General features: G+C 36.5%; 2 protein-coding genes across 4 annotated transcripts in view; one reads left to right on the plus strand and one right to left on the minus strand.

Moving 5' to 3' along the window:
* On the plus strand, nt 1-7,236 carry EIF2B2 (eukaryotic translation initiation factor 2B subunit beta). Its single transcript, XM_026711840.2, has 8 exons — nt 1-267; nt 2,185-2,305; nt 2,600-2,748; nt 4,428-4,591; nt 4,911-5,006; nt 5,464-5,601; nt 6,207-6,273; nt 6,980-7,236. Exons 1-8 carry the CDS (start codon nt 102-104, stop codon nt 7,135-7,137), a joined length of 1,059 nt encoding a protein of 352 aa, XP_026567625.1. The 5' UTR covers nt 1-101; the 3' UTR covers nt 7,138-7,236.
* MLH3 (mutL homolog 3) overlaps nt 6,029-16,351 on the minus strand; it is a 23,213-nt gene continuing 12,890 nt past the window's right edge. For all 3 annotated transcript variants that reach the window (XM_026711827.2, XM_087921959.1, XM_026711819.2), the window contains 6 exons: nt 15,383-15,542; nt 14,682-14,705; nt 13,677-13,755; nt 11,226-11,377; nt 8,086-8,196; nt 6,029-6,261 (listed from right to left, as the gene is read on the minus strand). In XM_026711827.2, the coding sequence (XP_026567612.1) occupies nt 8,092-8,196; nt 11,226-11,377; nt 13,677-13,755; nt 14,682-14,705; nt 15,383-15,542 (520 nt within the window). In that variant the 3' untranslated portion in view covers nt 6,029-6,261; nt 8,086-8,091. The remainder of the gene's footprint in view (nt 6,262-8,085; nt 8,197-11,225; nt 11,378-13,676; nt 13,756-14,681; nt 14,706-15,382; nt 15,543-16,351) is intronic.

Here is a 16,351-nt window from a genome sequence, read left to right on the forward strand (position 1 = left end):
ACGAAGGTCCGGTCTGCAACTAAAGCCCCTTTTTTTTCTCGTTCCGCCGCTGAGGTGGTTGCTCTCCCTTCAGCCTTCAGCCTTCAGCTTCAATCGCCGCAATGTCGGTCGTGACCACCAAGAAGGAGTCCGAACTTTCCGGCCAGATCGAAGACTTCGTGATGCTTCTGAAAAGAGGCGGAAAGTTGCCTCGTTCAGGGGAGGTGGCCCGACGGACAGTGGGGCTGCTGCGGAAGATCGTGGCGAACGGGCGCTGGGACAATGCTGGTGAGGAAGCGGAGCAGGCATAGGCTTATTATATGCCTTCGCGGGCTGCTGGATTCAGCCTCGTTGCTTCGATCCAGCTTTACCCCCGGCTTGGCATAAAACAGAAAACTCTACTTTCCAAGGCAGGAAAAATGAACATACTCCTCAACTCTTAATTCATTCGGTTTCTTTGATGCTCCTCCGTAATAGGTTCCATCAGTAAAGCACACTATTGTTTAACTGCACAGCATATAATTTTTCTTTCCACCTAGAATATGCAGTTGCGACGGAAGTCTGCTCTGGAGAAAGGCTAATTGTAAAATTCCAGCGTTTTGTTTCTCCAGTTCCTAGATGACAAAATGTATCTGTCAAAACATTCTCTGGTATTTGGAACGGAAGCTCTGCAAATAGTTATCAGTAACTTCATTGGCATGGATCCATTTCCAAAAAGAAACATCCGTTTCTAAAGAGTTTCAAACTATGTGCCAATAACATCTTTTTGCACAGATGAGGATGGACATCTTAAAGCCCACCCCAGGCACCCAGTGTATCTTCATGTTTTCTTAAATGAGCTTGCAAAGTTTTCTTCCACCTTTATTGACGTATGGAAGAGATGGTGTTCTTAATGATGGTTTACCAAATATATTGCTTGGATTTTTATTACACACTGAAATATAAACCAATATGGGCTGGGCTACGGTTAACTTTAATGAGCTTGCTAATATGTGTTTAAAGATATTATGTGAATATTGCACCTTCCAAATATCTTTTCCATTTTAGTTTAAGTTAGGGAAAGATAACATAAGAAATGGTAGACTCTCAAAACAAGCTATATTTGATTTAGTTAGTAGTATGCTACTATTCCCAGGCAGTGAAGGTAGCAAAGTAGGCTTATTCTTTTACCATCATAATGACTGCATGAAATAAAAAAAGTTTTTAAAGTATTTTTAGCTCTTTGACATCTCCTGCAGACACTGCTGATCTCCATGAAGTTCTAGGAGAGAAACTAGGAGCCATTAATGTTATCTAATATTAAAAGGAAAAATAACTGATATGGAAGTTTGTCAAAGTTCAACTTTCTGAAGAGCATTTTGTGATAGATACTGCCAGGCAAGATGAAAAAATTTTGGTCAGCAGAAAACTGGTTTGGATATTGAAATTCAGTTTAATCTGGAAGTAGTCCTGCTTTCACTTATAGCTTCATAGCATGAAATACTTCTGAATTCTTTGCTGCCCAGTGGGAAAGACTGCATGCTCATGATTACATTTAACACAGTAGATACAATTGGATTTAGCAGCAATTATAAGTAGATTACTGTATGTAAAGTACTGCATGTAAAATACCACAGTACCACAATACCACAGTAGGGCTACTCTTGAAAATACATATTACCTGAATATTGACAGCCTTTCATGATTGCCAGTTAGTTGTCTCCTTGGCTCAATTTAACATTAGGGACTGGTTATTTAATAAATTATTTGTTTCATTAAATCAATGAAGATATAATTACTAATAGTAATTAGTAATTATAAGTAAGTAATATAGTGGAGTCATCTCAAAAACTCACCATTCCCTTGGGTCCCCCAACCCTGATAACATAGCTAAGTCTTTCGAAGGACTGTTGAAAATTTAATAGAGATGGAATCAGTCTCATATTCATTATGCCCTATAGTGTATAATCTTGAGTTTATTAAAAATAGCAATAATAGCATTTGGTTTAAACGAACGAGTCATGGAAATTCTTATTTAGATAATTGCACACATAATGTCATGTAATACTACAAAAGTCCCAGGTTAAAGTTTAATGATAAAATTTTGGTCCAGTTAACTGAGAAGATAGAGGAACAGAATGTAAGTTAAGTAAGTACTTGAGGGAAGAAATGGATTGAACTGTAGTTATATAATGAATTACCAGAAGTATCTCTCTCTCATTTCAGGAGAGCTAATGAACTTGATTCGTAAGGAAAGTAAGAGAATGAGTGCAGCCCAACCATCTGAGACCACTGTAGGTAACATGGTGAGACGAGTACTGAAAATAATTCGTGAAGAATACAGCAGGTAAGCTTGCTTTAGCTTGTCTTATTTTGACTATTTTGGCATCCTCTAAGAAGATATTTTCTGTTTAACATTAATTTTGAAGAATCAAAACTGTACTAAAGCTGTTTTAAGCCCATTTTGTTTGCTCGATATTCTCTTACCGTTTAGCTTGAGCAATGTTCCTTCCAGAGACATGACTTTTAAAGTTCTTAAATCTTTTGAAGGGACCATGTTACTCTGACCAGCAAATAGTATAGGCTTTTATTAGGATTACATTTTCTCACTTTGCCTGGACTGAAATTCTTTGTTCCACAGGCTCCGAGGACGTAGTGAAGAGAGTGACCAGCAAGAATCTCTGCACAAACTTCTGACCTCAGGAGGTCTCAGTGAAGATTTCAAGGTCTGCTATCAGCCACTAAGGGCCAATATTATCGATGCTATTAGAGAGCTGTTACTTGAACTCGGTAAGAGAAGCTGATGGTAAAATAGAAGGAATTGGAAATTGAACAATTCTTGGTAAAATATTATGTTTTAATTTACATCCTAAATTGCAGCATTAATCTGCCTTCCAATCAGCAGACAGAACTCTTCCATTTGGAAATACTGGAAATGGAAATACTGTAGGAAGACTTCAGTGCTAGTTATATTTTAAATGATGCAGAGGCAATGTGGCCTGATTTGTGAACTGGACAATGCTAAGTAGTAATTGCCTTGAATGGAACAACACTTACAGTAAATATTTTGCCTATGTAATTTTAAGAAATTAAGCAGGTTGTACGTAATAACCTTTCCTCCAATTTTAATTGCAAAGACAAATTAAGGTGTGCAATGTAATGTGCATGAATCTGTTAAAAATCAGCAGACTCTCACCTGATTTTAAATAAGATTTTGGCATATTGTAAAATACTAGCGTCCAAAATTTACATCATTTCCAAAAATGCTTATGTGTTCCAGAATCCAGATAGTTGGTTCTGACCAGGCTTCCAAGACCGTAATTACTCACATGCTTATTTTAAAAACAAGTCTTGTTTTATTGCATCACTGGGAATTACTTTCATTCCCAGCTGGTAATGAATTCTCAAACAGTCCCTTGAGATAAGCACCCACCTTTCTTTTCTGTGAAGTACTGCCAATAATAGAAGTGTCCAATGAAGTACAAAGAGCTTCAAGAATGAATCTGAACCTAACGAACCACTTTACTTCCTGCAAGGGTTTTATCATCTTTGTCTGTCCTTTATACCTTATGGGAGGGGCAATCACCTCCCAGTCTTACTCCTGAGTCGCTCCTTTTGCTTCAGCTGCTTTTGCCTTCTAGCAGCTCTGGCAACCCACGCACTGGGAACCGGCTCCCCTGGGTCCTCTGCCTCGCTGCTGCCAGACTCCGAAGGCTCCAGAGGCAGCACCCCACTCTCAGATGGTCCCGGCCCCATCTCTGCATCGGACACAGGATCCTCATCCAAGTCTTTCCAGACTCCTGGACTGATCCCCTTTCTTCCCCACTGTCCGATTCCGCTGTCGTCTGCACTGGCTGCCGGCAAACCACAACAATAGTCTTAGAAAATAAATTATGGAATTCTGGCCAGCTAGGAATTCTGGAAGTTGAAATTCATGCATCTTAAAGTTGCTGAGATTGAAAAATACTGATGTAGAGCATTCCAGAGGTAGGGTAGGTATGAATTAAGATGCCATGCATGTCAAAATATCCTTTAGGATTAGCCATGCTCAATCAAATACGTTTTTAAAATGTGCAACACCCAACGACTATTTTTTTAAAAAGTCTACATCATAAGACTATCTTGTGTCCATCAGTGTCAAAAAATGGCCTATTCCTATCCTATGCATTGTCAGCAAATATTTAGGTGGTTTTTTAAAAACATAGTTGTAACATCCTACTTTAGGCTTTTCCGCCCAATTTTTATTACTATATTTCACTTATTCATGACTACTGATTCTCTAAGTTGAGAATTCTAGGAAATGTAGACTTAATAGGATGTTCTGTTAAGTAAAACTTCATAATCATGTCAGTTAAAATTAGTTAACTTAGAGGTTTATGTCCATGGAATTATGAGAAACGTTGAACAATGTCTGGCAAATTTGTGTTGTCTTGTCTCTTTTGTCATGACTAGATTTCTTTTCCTTGCAGAGAGCACTACTGAAAATATTTCCACTCAGGCTTTGGAACACATCCATTCCAATGAGGTGATCATGACTATTGGTTATTCACACACAGTGGAGGCTTTTCTGAAAGAGGCAGCACGTAAAAGGAAATTCCATGTCATCGTGGCTGAATGTGCTCCCTTTTGCCAGGTAAAGGCTTGTTATGTGAGCAATCTTTGAACTTATTTGGTGTTGATCCTTAGCATGGAACATCATTTTAAATAAAAATGTACTACGATAAAATGAGTAGACTTTGTGAAGCAGAAATGCAGTGTTGCTTACCCAATTAAAAATTACCCAGCCAGATATCTCACTGTGTTTTCTTTCTTCTGCTGAACTTATTGGAATTGCTTGTGTGGCCTAGCTTGATAATATGCATTCAAGAACCTTTGGAATGTGTAACTCACAATGTTTACTTGTTATATCTCTCCAAATATTAATCTTTCCATATCTTATTCTTTTCTTGCAGGGCCATGAAATGGCTGTCAGCTTGTCCAAAGAGAATATAGAAACCACAGTCATGAGTGATGCAGCCATCTTCGCTGTTATGTCTCGAGTCAACAAGGTGGGCTTCCTGGGGTTGAGTTTGTCTCTTCAGAGTTGACATGTTTTCTTGTTGCTGGTAAAACATCCAATAATAGATTTTCATAGAGAAAAACAAAAACCACATGTGTATCTTGCACTGTTGTATTGTTGTTGATGATACAGTATCTTACCAATTGTATCTTTATCCAGATTTATTTTTACAGGTGGTCTTTGACTTCTGACCAGTTGCTTAGCAACTATTCAAAGTTTTGATGGCCACACATACATACCCCATGGTCATGTGATTGTATTTTGGGCTTTTGACAACTCACATTTATGACTGCAGCATCCCACAGTCATGTGACCACAATTTACCATGTTTTCTGGCAACCAACATTTAGATTATGATGTAGAAAGAGAACATTTATTAATCGTATGTAGATTAATTTTTATTTTGTTATGATAAGCAGTTTTCACTGTCCACTTCTATTTTGCAGGTTATCATTGGAACAAAAACCATTTTGGCCAATGGCGCATTAATAGCTGTCAGTGGAACTCATACTCTGGCACTAGCAGCCAAACACCATTCTACCCCTCTTATTGTCTGTGCACCGATGTTCAAACTCACACCACAGGCAAGTGTAGTGATTGTTGAACTGTACCTTGGTTGAGAGAAATACAAAAATGCTACTGTGGCAATATAAAGATGAAGAAGAATGCACTGGAAAAATGAAATCCCACTAGTGGTCTGCAAGCAAGCAGTGTATTTTTCAGAGAGGAATCTGAATATCTTTATCTCTGAAACCGTGAGCTCTGTGATGCATTTTTCTAACAAAATTTATGGCATACAGCAGGGATTTTTAAACAGTGGTTGTGATCTCCCGATCCCCACAGGTTGCTAGCAATTTATAAGGTGGGACTGCTACTTTTAAAAGGCTGATCAGTCTTGTGGAGGCAAAGTAGGGGTGCTATCAAAACTTTCTTCAGGTTCAACTGGGTGAGTCAGAAATGGCTAAATCTTTGGCTCTAACCATCTGTCAAAAACTAGGCAGTCGAAACAGGTTTTTGAATTCACTTATTTTATTAGTTTTATTTACAGTAGGATTTAGAGAATTATTTCTCATTTCATGGGATTGTAATATAATGAAGTTTGTGGTCTAACGTATGTTACAGAGCAGGGGAATATTGAGTAGTTGAGATTATGTCTAATCCTTCTGTCTCCTGTTCTTCTCATTTTCAGTTTCTTAATGAAGAGGATTCATTCCACAAGTTTGTGTCTCCACAGGAAGTACTCCCTTTTACAGAAGGTAAATTATTTCGTTCATTAAGAGGGATAGAGAAATGAGTTAAATTTTATCACTTAAGAGCCAACAAAAATATGGATCCTGGCCCTGTTCAATTTTTCCAAGTGTGATCTTCAGCATGTTGTGCAAAATTAGTCTACTTCAAGCTGGAGGCACTTGCTTACAACTTGGACTTTTTAATGATTAATTTAGGATATTTAGCATCTAACCTTTTCTAATGGGAATTCTCATCATGGAACCATTCTGGCAGCTGGACTATTGTACTACATGAACAAAGTAGCTAGGTAGATGTTTTCACTGGTATTTATGCTCCCAATACCTGCTGTAAATCAGTGGGTGGGAAAATACCCAATGCTAATCTAAGGGGCTGGTAGATATTTCATCTAGTCCCAGAGCCTCAAGGGGAAGTAGAAGTTTTAGATCAGCAGTTTCCCCTCCTCATAGCAATGCCTTGTTTTAAGATAGAATATCAGCGCACCTAGATTTACAGGATGCATGTAACTAAGTTCTCAGTTAGTTGAATGCATTTACACTGAAATCAGTAATTCTTTAATGAGTCATAACTACTTTTCAGTGGTGCAAATAATTTACTGTAAATAATATGAGACTAAATTATTTTTTTGCTCTGGGTAGACATATCTGCTGGTCACTCTGTCTCTCTTTTTGTTTTACTGGTCATTTTCCAATCATGTAAATCTTTTTCTTTCAGGAGAGATTCTGTCAAAGGTCAATGTTTACTGTCCAGTTTTTGACTACGTTCCTCCAGAACTTATCACACTCTTCATTTCAAACATTGGAGGCAATGCTCCTTCTTATATCTATCGTCTTATGAGCGAACTTTATCATCCCGATGATCGTGAACTTTGAAACTTTGCGCTGTGGGCTTAATTTATTCCAGAATAAATGGATGATATAACAAATACCAATATTTTCATTGGGGAAATAAATAAACTACAGAAAACGAAAGTGCTATCTTTATAAGCATTTTTTAGCTATGCTTTCTCTGTCAGCATGAGAACTTGTGTTCTAGGTATGTTTCAACAACTTTATTAGTAATATCCCACAAAATTCGAAAGTCTTCATAAGCCAGTGCCATATTAATTAGGGAATAGCCAACTTAGTCCTCCAGGTACTTTGGATTTCAGGTCCCATAAACATCTGCCTTTATGGTCAGTGATAAGGAATTGTGAGTACTGTACTCTAATTTAAAACATTTGGATATCAGAATTGCATATTTTTATCTCATAAAAGAAGGATTGCTTTTAAATTATTGAAAAATGTTTTCTAAAATACATAGAAAAAGCTTCAAAAAGGAGATAAAATAGAAAACTGACTAAATATAAAATGGAAGTTACATTGCTTAACCTATTCTCATTTTGCTTTCATCTAAAGGTAATATATACTTTAAGAAAGTTAAAGTAATCTATGCTGCATGTTAGCAATAGCAAAAAAATGGAAGACTGTTTTTAAATAGCAATTCATTAAAAAGTACAAACTGCACTAGAAATCAGAATCTAAATTTAGCTCCCTTTATGAATTGATACAAAACACTATAATTATTGTTTAAGTCAGAGTTTTGCAAATATGTGAAACTACTTTGGTAAAAAGAGGCAAGGATTCATTTAAAAAAAAAAAAAACTTTTTTTCCCCAAATTACCAAAACAGTTCCAGTGCACATGAAATTACTCCATGTTCCCCAAAGGAACAAAATAGTTGATTCTGACTACCATATAGTTGTTCCAAAGACACCTTTCCAAATACTGAATTTTCATTTTCCTTAATACCAGGGGAAAAAAACTAGTGTTTAAATAGCACCTGTATTCATAGAACTGTTGAGGCTTCAACTTTCGCAGTAGATTCTTTTTCTTTCCCAAAGAGCTTCCAGGCTTTAACCATTTTTCTTAATTTGGCCAGATTAGGTTTCGGCTGTAGGGAAAAAATGCCAATGACTCATTGACAATAATTAAGACAATGACCTAGACCAGGGGTGGGCAAACTACGGCCTGCGGGCCACATCTGGCCCGTTGGCCATTTTAATACGGTCCGCCTCTGGAAAAAAAAATCCCCTCTGAAAAAAAAAATTGGGGCCGGCCAAAAGAGACCCCGCGCCGCGCGCCATAAAATCGCACACACAACATGGAGCTGGGCAGCCGCTTTCCTGGTGGTGGGGCTGAGGTCGCTGAGCCTGAGCCTCCGGTGCCACTGCTGCCGTTGCAAAGCACCTCCGCGGCTCTTCCTTTTTGCCTTTCCCTTCCCGAGGCAACGCGGGACTAGAGCCCCGCGGAGCTGCGCCGGCGATAGCAACTCCTGACTCAGGGGGCCTCCGAGGGGAGGGGAAGGAGGAGAAGAAGGGGGGGAAGGGTGGGGGGGGGCAATTCCCAAAAAATCTTGTGCTGACCCGGCCCGTCTGTCAAATTTTAAAAGTCAATGTGGCCCCCGAGCCAAAAAGTTTGCCCACCCCTGACCTAGACAATCCTCTATTATTAATTGGCATTCGGATTAACAAATTTTCAAATTTGTTGCATATTACGTAGAATGAAATAACAGCAGGGATCCAAAACTTATGGGCTGTGTATGCCCTTCCTAAGCCTTTGTGTGATTTCTACAGAATTTACCCTTAAATTGCTGTGTAGTCTGCAGGGTCTATAATGCAGCTTGCTGCTGAATTTTAATGGTAAACAACTGTGCAGTTTGAGATACTATAAGTGTCTAAAGTAATCCTCCCCCCCAAATTAATTATTTTCTCCAAACTAAAAACGTATCCTTTGGAAATTTTGCCCTTTAACAATATCGCTATATCTATTCTGTAACAATAACTGCTGGACGGATAGAGATAGAAATAGAGATACCCAATTTAAATTATTTTAAAATGAGTGCTGTGTTCTGTTATTGATGACAGTAGTTAGTGGTAATAATACCAATATTGATTGATTATGTGCCATCAGGTCAGTGCTGACGCTTAATAATTCTATGACTATCTGTCCTTCAGGTCCTTCAGGTCTTCCAATGGCACACCCATTGCCACTATACCTAAGTCTATCCATCTGGAGATTGGTTATCCAGTTTTCTTTCCTTCCACCTTTCTCAGAGACTTCTCAAGAGAACTAGTATTTCATATAATGTGTTTGAAGCAGAATAATTTCAGCCTGGTCATATGTGCCTCAAGTGAGAACTTCATTGCTTCAATGATGCATGTGGTTGTTTTCTTGGCTGTCCATAGTATTCTCCAACACCAAAAGCAACAATTGTCTTTATATCCTGCTTTTTCAAAGTCCAACTTTTCTTCTAAAAGAAGTTGAACGGAATGCCATTGTGTGCATTATTCTGTTCTTAGCAGATGCTGACAATCCCAGCATCTGAATAGCTTTTCCAAGGACTTCTTTGCTACTCTACAAAATGCTAGTCTGCAGCATATTTCTTGGCTGCTGTTCATTTATAGTTGATCTTAAAAGGCAAAAGCTCTCTTCAACATCTTCATTGTTAATTCTTATTGTACCTAATTTGGTCGTCTTTATATATACTTTTAGTCCCATTTCCACTGTTCCTTGACTTTTAATTACTACTACCACATATTTCAACTATCAGAATAGGGTCATCAGCATGTTATTTATATTTTTTCCCTCCAATTTTAATACCATATTCATTTTTTTCCAATCCAGCTCCCTTAATATATATTCAGCTTGTTAGTGATGTCAATAATTATGATCATAGGATGGTCTGAAAGGTTTTCAACAGCATCAAAATGGTAGATACGATTGGATCAAAGCCCCAATCCTTTCTGACATACGCTGCAGGCATTGATCATCTACTTTCATTCACCATTTTGATTCTTTTGACCACTGCTGATAAAAGTAACAAAAGGAATGAAACTTAAAGATATCAAGGAACAAGGAAATTAATATCTACAAAGTTTTGTTATGCTTATAGTCTTGTTGCTTGCTAACACTGAAGACCAATTATTATGAATAATGTGTTTGTTCCTTGTTCACTTTCAATTTCCTTTTTATTCCTTTGCAGGGATTATACAAAAAGAAGTTGTATAGTCCCACATAAATACCTACACAAATAATAACAATATTGTGTCAATTGTCCCAATTCTTAAATAAGGCCATAGTACTTTCACTATTATCTTACGTGTTTTTTTTGTTCTGCACAAATTATGATGAATTAACTTAGTTCTTAATTAACAGACTGCCAAAATTGTACTTTTATGGGTATTTTGGCATTTTCCTTAGTTGATTTTGCATGTAAAACCTGAATATTAGTTCACAATAGACCCATTTATAGTCTGCATAGGATAGGCATATGGCGTACAAAATACTACTCAATGAATCAATATTATTTTTAGCTTTTCATTTCTGGACATACCTATATCCAGCTCAAAGGTTTTATTATGAAATTAATCTTGAATTTTCACTTAAATTTATACTATAAAAAAGATAAGGATATTATGTCTCAGTAGATAGCACCACCTAGCCCATTTTGACTGATACCAAGCTATGCAAGCTCAGCCCTGATTACTACTAGAAGCTAAATTGCTTCTATAACACTGACAGCAAAAACTTAATGGATGTATTTGTCAGGAATAGTGTTTGATTTAAGGACCTTTTTACCTTTACATTTTCACAGTATGCAGGCACAAAAATAGAAAAAATAACTTGGATATAGGCTGTCAAGACACAAGATCTTTGGACAACATCATACAGTATTTTGACATTCTTTCAGTTCTTTCAGATTAAAAGAATAGGACAAAGTTCTTCAGCTGATACTAAATATCTTAAACTTAAAACATTCAACTGCAAGAAGAGATTTTATTCCTTTATTTAAACGATTTATAGAGGCACCCATCTCACAACTATGATTCTACTTTACCAAAGCCCATTGTAAATGAAACTGGCACACAGGTAGCAGAGTAACAGTCAACACAATGTACTTCTTACGTGCTCTGTGCTTACCTGACTTTCCTGCTGCAAATGATCCACATCTGCGAGAGGCAACATGGAAGGTCTCCCGTGAGCACATTGGAAAGGCAGTTGACAACATGACAAAGAAGCCATAAGATGGCAACTTTCATCAAAAGTCAAGCTGTCGTTGAATTTAATAGCACCTGAAAAGAAAGAAGAGTAGGAGAGTTTTGTGGTAAAATAATTATTTCCTCTTCTTTAGTTTCTTTATTTTCCAAAAAAATATTATTTCCTTTATTGCCAAAAAAAGTATTCCTTCTTTTTTAAAAAAAAATAACTGATTTTTTTTCTCTCTCTCCCTTTTTCTCTTTTTCCCCCCCAAAACAAATCAGGTAGTTATGAACATTTATTTAACAACTTTTCAAAATTGCAATGGGGCTATAACACTTGCATTTACAAGCATTGCAGCATCTCTGTGATAACATGATCAAAATTCAGTTTCTTGGCAACCGGTATGTATATATGATGGTTGCAGCAACCCAGACAAGTAATTGCCATTTTTTTATAATTACAGGGCGCTTCTGACAAGCAAAGTCAATGGTGGAAGCCTGATTTGCTTAATGACCATCTGTCACTTAAAGATCATGGCAAAAAAAGTTGTAAAATGATTCACTACTTAGTGATGGACATTCCAGTTCTAATTATGGTTGTAAATTGAGGACTACCTGTATGGGGTGGAGAGGGGGTGGGTAGATAATACAGGAAAAGGGTACTTACAATATGGATTTCAGATGGTTAATGATGAATTATAGGGCCAGATTCATTTGGAATTTTAGCTTTGATTTAATTAGAATGAATTTTCTTATAAGAAAATAGTGTTTTGTTTTGGGATTTTATGATAAGGGCCCTTTGAAGACTGGACACTAGAGGCAATTACAAGATTAAAAAAAAGAATGGAGCAGAATTCTATAACAAAAGCTACTGAACACTTTTTGCTAATATTTTTGAGCACATAGACAAACTTCTTGATAAAATGAACAGATGTTGTAATGAAGTTATAGAACAAGCTTTAACTGGTAATTCTGAAATTATTTTGAAGGAAGATTTGTGATAAGCAGTGATATGAAAAAAGATATGGACATATAGTGCATACTGATGATTTATTCCCCAAGGAATTGTACAAGTATTATACCAGGAAATGGATTTGGATATTTTTTTACTAGATATATATAAAATATTATTTTAAGGTCTAGCTCTAGAAAGATTTCACTGAGAGGGACAAATGAAAGGATAAGTATTGAAAGACTTGTGACTACAAAAACAGATGAACAAAGAACTAGTTCTGGGTCTCTTTCTGAGAGGGTTTAAAAGTGAGACCTTAAAAATTCAGGGAAGATTTATAAAGTTGGTTTATTCTATATGGATAAAAGAGGAATATAGTTTTAAAGATGGCTTATTCTAAAGGGCTAAAAAGAGAAAATAGTTATATCTGGAATCCCTTATTTGACTTTTCCTTGGCAAGGAATGATTGATAGTATTTGCTTTTATTTCATTTATAATTTAAAATTATTTGAAAAAATACTACATTGCAAAAAGAAATAAAAGGTTAAAAAAACCCAAATACTACACGTGCAACTGCATCTGCTAGGTCCCTAACTAATCTGGTTCTATGAACACAGCCACTGGGAAACTAAAGTACTTATGTAGCCTGCTAAAACTATAACATATATTCAAGGGCTGGCCTAGGTTTCCTCCCATACTGGGGACAGTTGTTTGATCCAATGGATCTCTCTCTCTCTCTGAACTTCTCATTGTATTGAGGCTCACCCGACAAGCCACCCATCATCTTTTGTTTGGTTCTTTTGAAAGTTAGAAGTTTCCGATGGCAAAAACAGCTTTATGATTAGCAAAGTGGGGCAAGGCAGAAAATTATGTTGGACTTGTCTCTGAAATTTCAGGCCTCAGATTACAAATTGGAATATCCATTTTGGTGCCATCATCTTTTGGCAGCTTCTTTGCTAAAGTAGAGAATATACAGTATGTCATACAAAATATGAAGAAGGCCGAATGCTGGGTTGGGACCAGCGTGCAGAGCTTCCTTTCCCTGAAACAATCCCTCCATGAAGAATGAGCTACAATGTCTTTCACGTGCCAGATGATCAAATACCAATTCAAATTATCAGGGATCACCTCAGGGGCACTTGAAATAGCTGAAAACCAAATGATGACTTGGGCAATTATACCCTGATGAGTCCTGGGTGGGAATCGGAGAAAGTCCCAAGTGCAAGTGATACAGGGAATAAGAGCTGATTCTGTTTGCCTCCTGATTCAGAATTACTAAGAAAATTGACATACATCTAAAGCATAACCAATGTGTAAATTATGTCCCAAATTCTTCAGCAAGAAAAATAATGGATCCCTTCTATTTTCTTTTACTGCTGACTTTTCAGTGACCGCATGTTTGCTTCAGAACAAAAGGGCATTAAACAAGCTTTTCCTTACCATGGCAGGCCTGGGAAGCTAGCACTTTCATAATGGTCAATGGTAACGTCGCTTGTGACCCACCAGTTGTCTGTAGTAACTGAAAATAGAAGTATATTGGTTGATTTTCTAAAAACGTTGAATGAAGAATGAAAAGTACTAGTAGTTAGATATAACGAGATGTACAAATTACAACCTGTAGCCTTTGAAAACTTTAGCTATAGTGCCAGAGCTCCTCCAAAAGCTGCTGCTCAATTTTATTTTTTCATATGATAGAAAAAGAAAATAATAAATATATGGGAAGTATTTAATTAAACTGTACTTAATTGTATTTAATTTGAATTTAATAACATATATAATTTTAAATACCTACATTAAATTTATGGAGTTTGTCCTAGATCTATCAACTTATTTCTAACATGTTATTTAAAAACCCTTGAGGTAAAAAAAGGTATTAACGCATATATTAAAGTCACTGATCTGGAGTCATGTTTGACACCAGCAAACAAATGAATTTGATACAACTTTTTATTCCTAATGCTGGTTTTGCTATTGTTTTCCCCTTATAATTATTCACATTATAAAATGAGAATCAACTGATTCCCTGATTACTTTTTTAGTGAGGATATATATAAGTTCATTCATTTCCAAATCCTCACAACAAAATATTAATCCATGTGGACCATGTCACAGTTTTTCACGTCACTTATAGAAATTCCCTTTGATTCCAAATAAAGATGGATTCCCTAGTTAAATACTTTTATGAAACTATTCTGGAAAATTCCTGCTCTCTAGATATGCTCTTTTAAAATTAGCTAATATGTTTTATATTTATTAATACTAAGCAACGTAATGAAGTTCTTCTCTAACTATTTTGGCTACTGATGAAAACGGGAACCTACCAAAACTTTAAAATGGATAGACAAAAAATCAAATGTACATTTTCTCATTTTAAATGTATTTAGTAAAACATTTCCATTTTATAGCATTTTTCAAATTATATACATAATCTTCCAAAGACCATACCTCAATTTGTTCTTGAATGAGCTCCTGAAAAAAATAAACAAAATATGATGTCAGAATTCAGTTTCTGTTTTGTGTTTACAAAGAAATGTTATCCTCTAAAAAAAGATTATGAAATAATGACAGAAGTATCAGAATGCAATGATATATACTTTAAATTTTAAAAAAGGCAAGTTCTCAGTTAATTTTTTGCAAAGCCACTATTATCAGAAACTGAGTATATTCTTTTTTGAATGCAAGGACAGAAATTGATTGCCAATATACACATAAACCAACTGGAGGGAAAAATAGCTCGCTTCTTTATTAGAAAGGCTACAATCAGTACCAACTCAGAAGTAGCAGGTTTATTAATAAGACTTCAAACAATTCTTGAAAGTGCTTTTTTAATTCAATAAACTAAAAACCTAAAATAACCCTAATGGTTGCACAACTTTTTCAAAGAACAAGCATACTACAAGAAAATATCCAATTTCCACAGATCATCCTGATATAGAACTGCTAATTATAACTTTAGTCTAAAGCTAAACCAATTAAAAGCATGACTTTTCTCACTCTACATGTTATCTTACATTTTATTCAGGATTTTATTCAGACTTCAAAGTAAAAAAACTGGAAGATAGTTTTTTATGTAGTAGAAATTCCAAACTTTGTGTTGAACAGTGAATTAGGGCAAGCATCATTTAATACCTATATTTATATCTCACCTGCACAATTCTCTTAGTCACGGTATGCCTTCCACGTCGCAATTCATTAGCTTCTTTCTCCATAAAACACAATGGCATTTTCCCAACTAGAATCTGAGAGAGATTGTTTTGGGGAAACAGCAATTCAAGGCCTACATTCTCCAGACTTTTATGACAGCACCTGCAAAGTTAAACAAAAATTCTAATGAGCAGGCTCAGATACTCTAGTTCAGCGGTCGCCAACCGGTGGGCTGTGGCCCACTGGGAGCCGTGAGAAAATTTGGGTGGGCCGCAGAGAAATCTCACCCAGAGCACCCCCACAAAGCAATTAATCCAGGCTGCACAGAAACACAAGGCTGTGCCGCCCACATGGCCCGCGGGAGCCCTTCCCTCCCACTCACTTCTTACCCTGCAAACTTGCCTGCTAAATTGCTATTTTTCCTTTTTCCGAACATCATCTGTTCTGCTGTGCCGGGAGATTTAGATTAGCTAGGAAGCAGGAAATGGTTGGATTTCTTGCTTTCTAGCTAGTCTTTAGATCTTCGGCTCAGCACAGTCGAACCTCCCCTTAGGACTGAAGGTTTGCTTGTAAGCAAATTCAGTGCAGGCTCACGGCACTGAGAGACTGAGCTAGCTGATGGCAGATAGATAGATCACTGAATGATTCTGTGAGCAACTCAGTCTCCCTGATTTGCCTGATTTTGGGTAAAAGTTGCTCTTTTTTTAATAAAAAAAATCAATATTTATATGCATGGTGTGTTGTGAGTTAATTTTGTGAGTTTGCTTGCAAGTAAATTTTATGTGACAGACTGAGTTAGCCAATGGAAGATAGATCTCTGAATGAATCTGTGATTCTATGAGCAACTCAATCTGCCTGCCTGCTTTGCCTGATTTTGGGTAAAAATTGCTCTTTTTTAAATAAAACATTCAATATTTACATGGATGGTGTGTTGTGAGTTAATTTTGTGAGTTTGCTTGCTAGCAAATTTT

Source organism: Pseudonaja textilis, chromosome 1, assembly GCF_049901715.1.
Source record: "Pseudonaja textilis isolate UNSWEBS1 chromosome 1, rPseTex1.2, whole genome shotgun sequence".
Taxonomy (NCBI): Eukaryota; Metazoa; Chordata; class Lepidosauria; order Squamata; family Elapidae; genus Pseudonaja; species Pseudonaja textilis.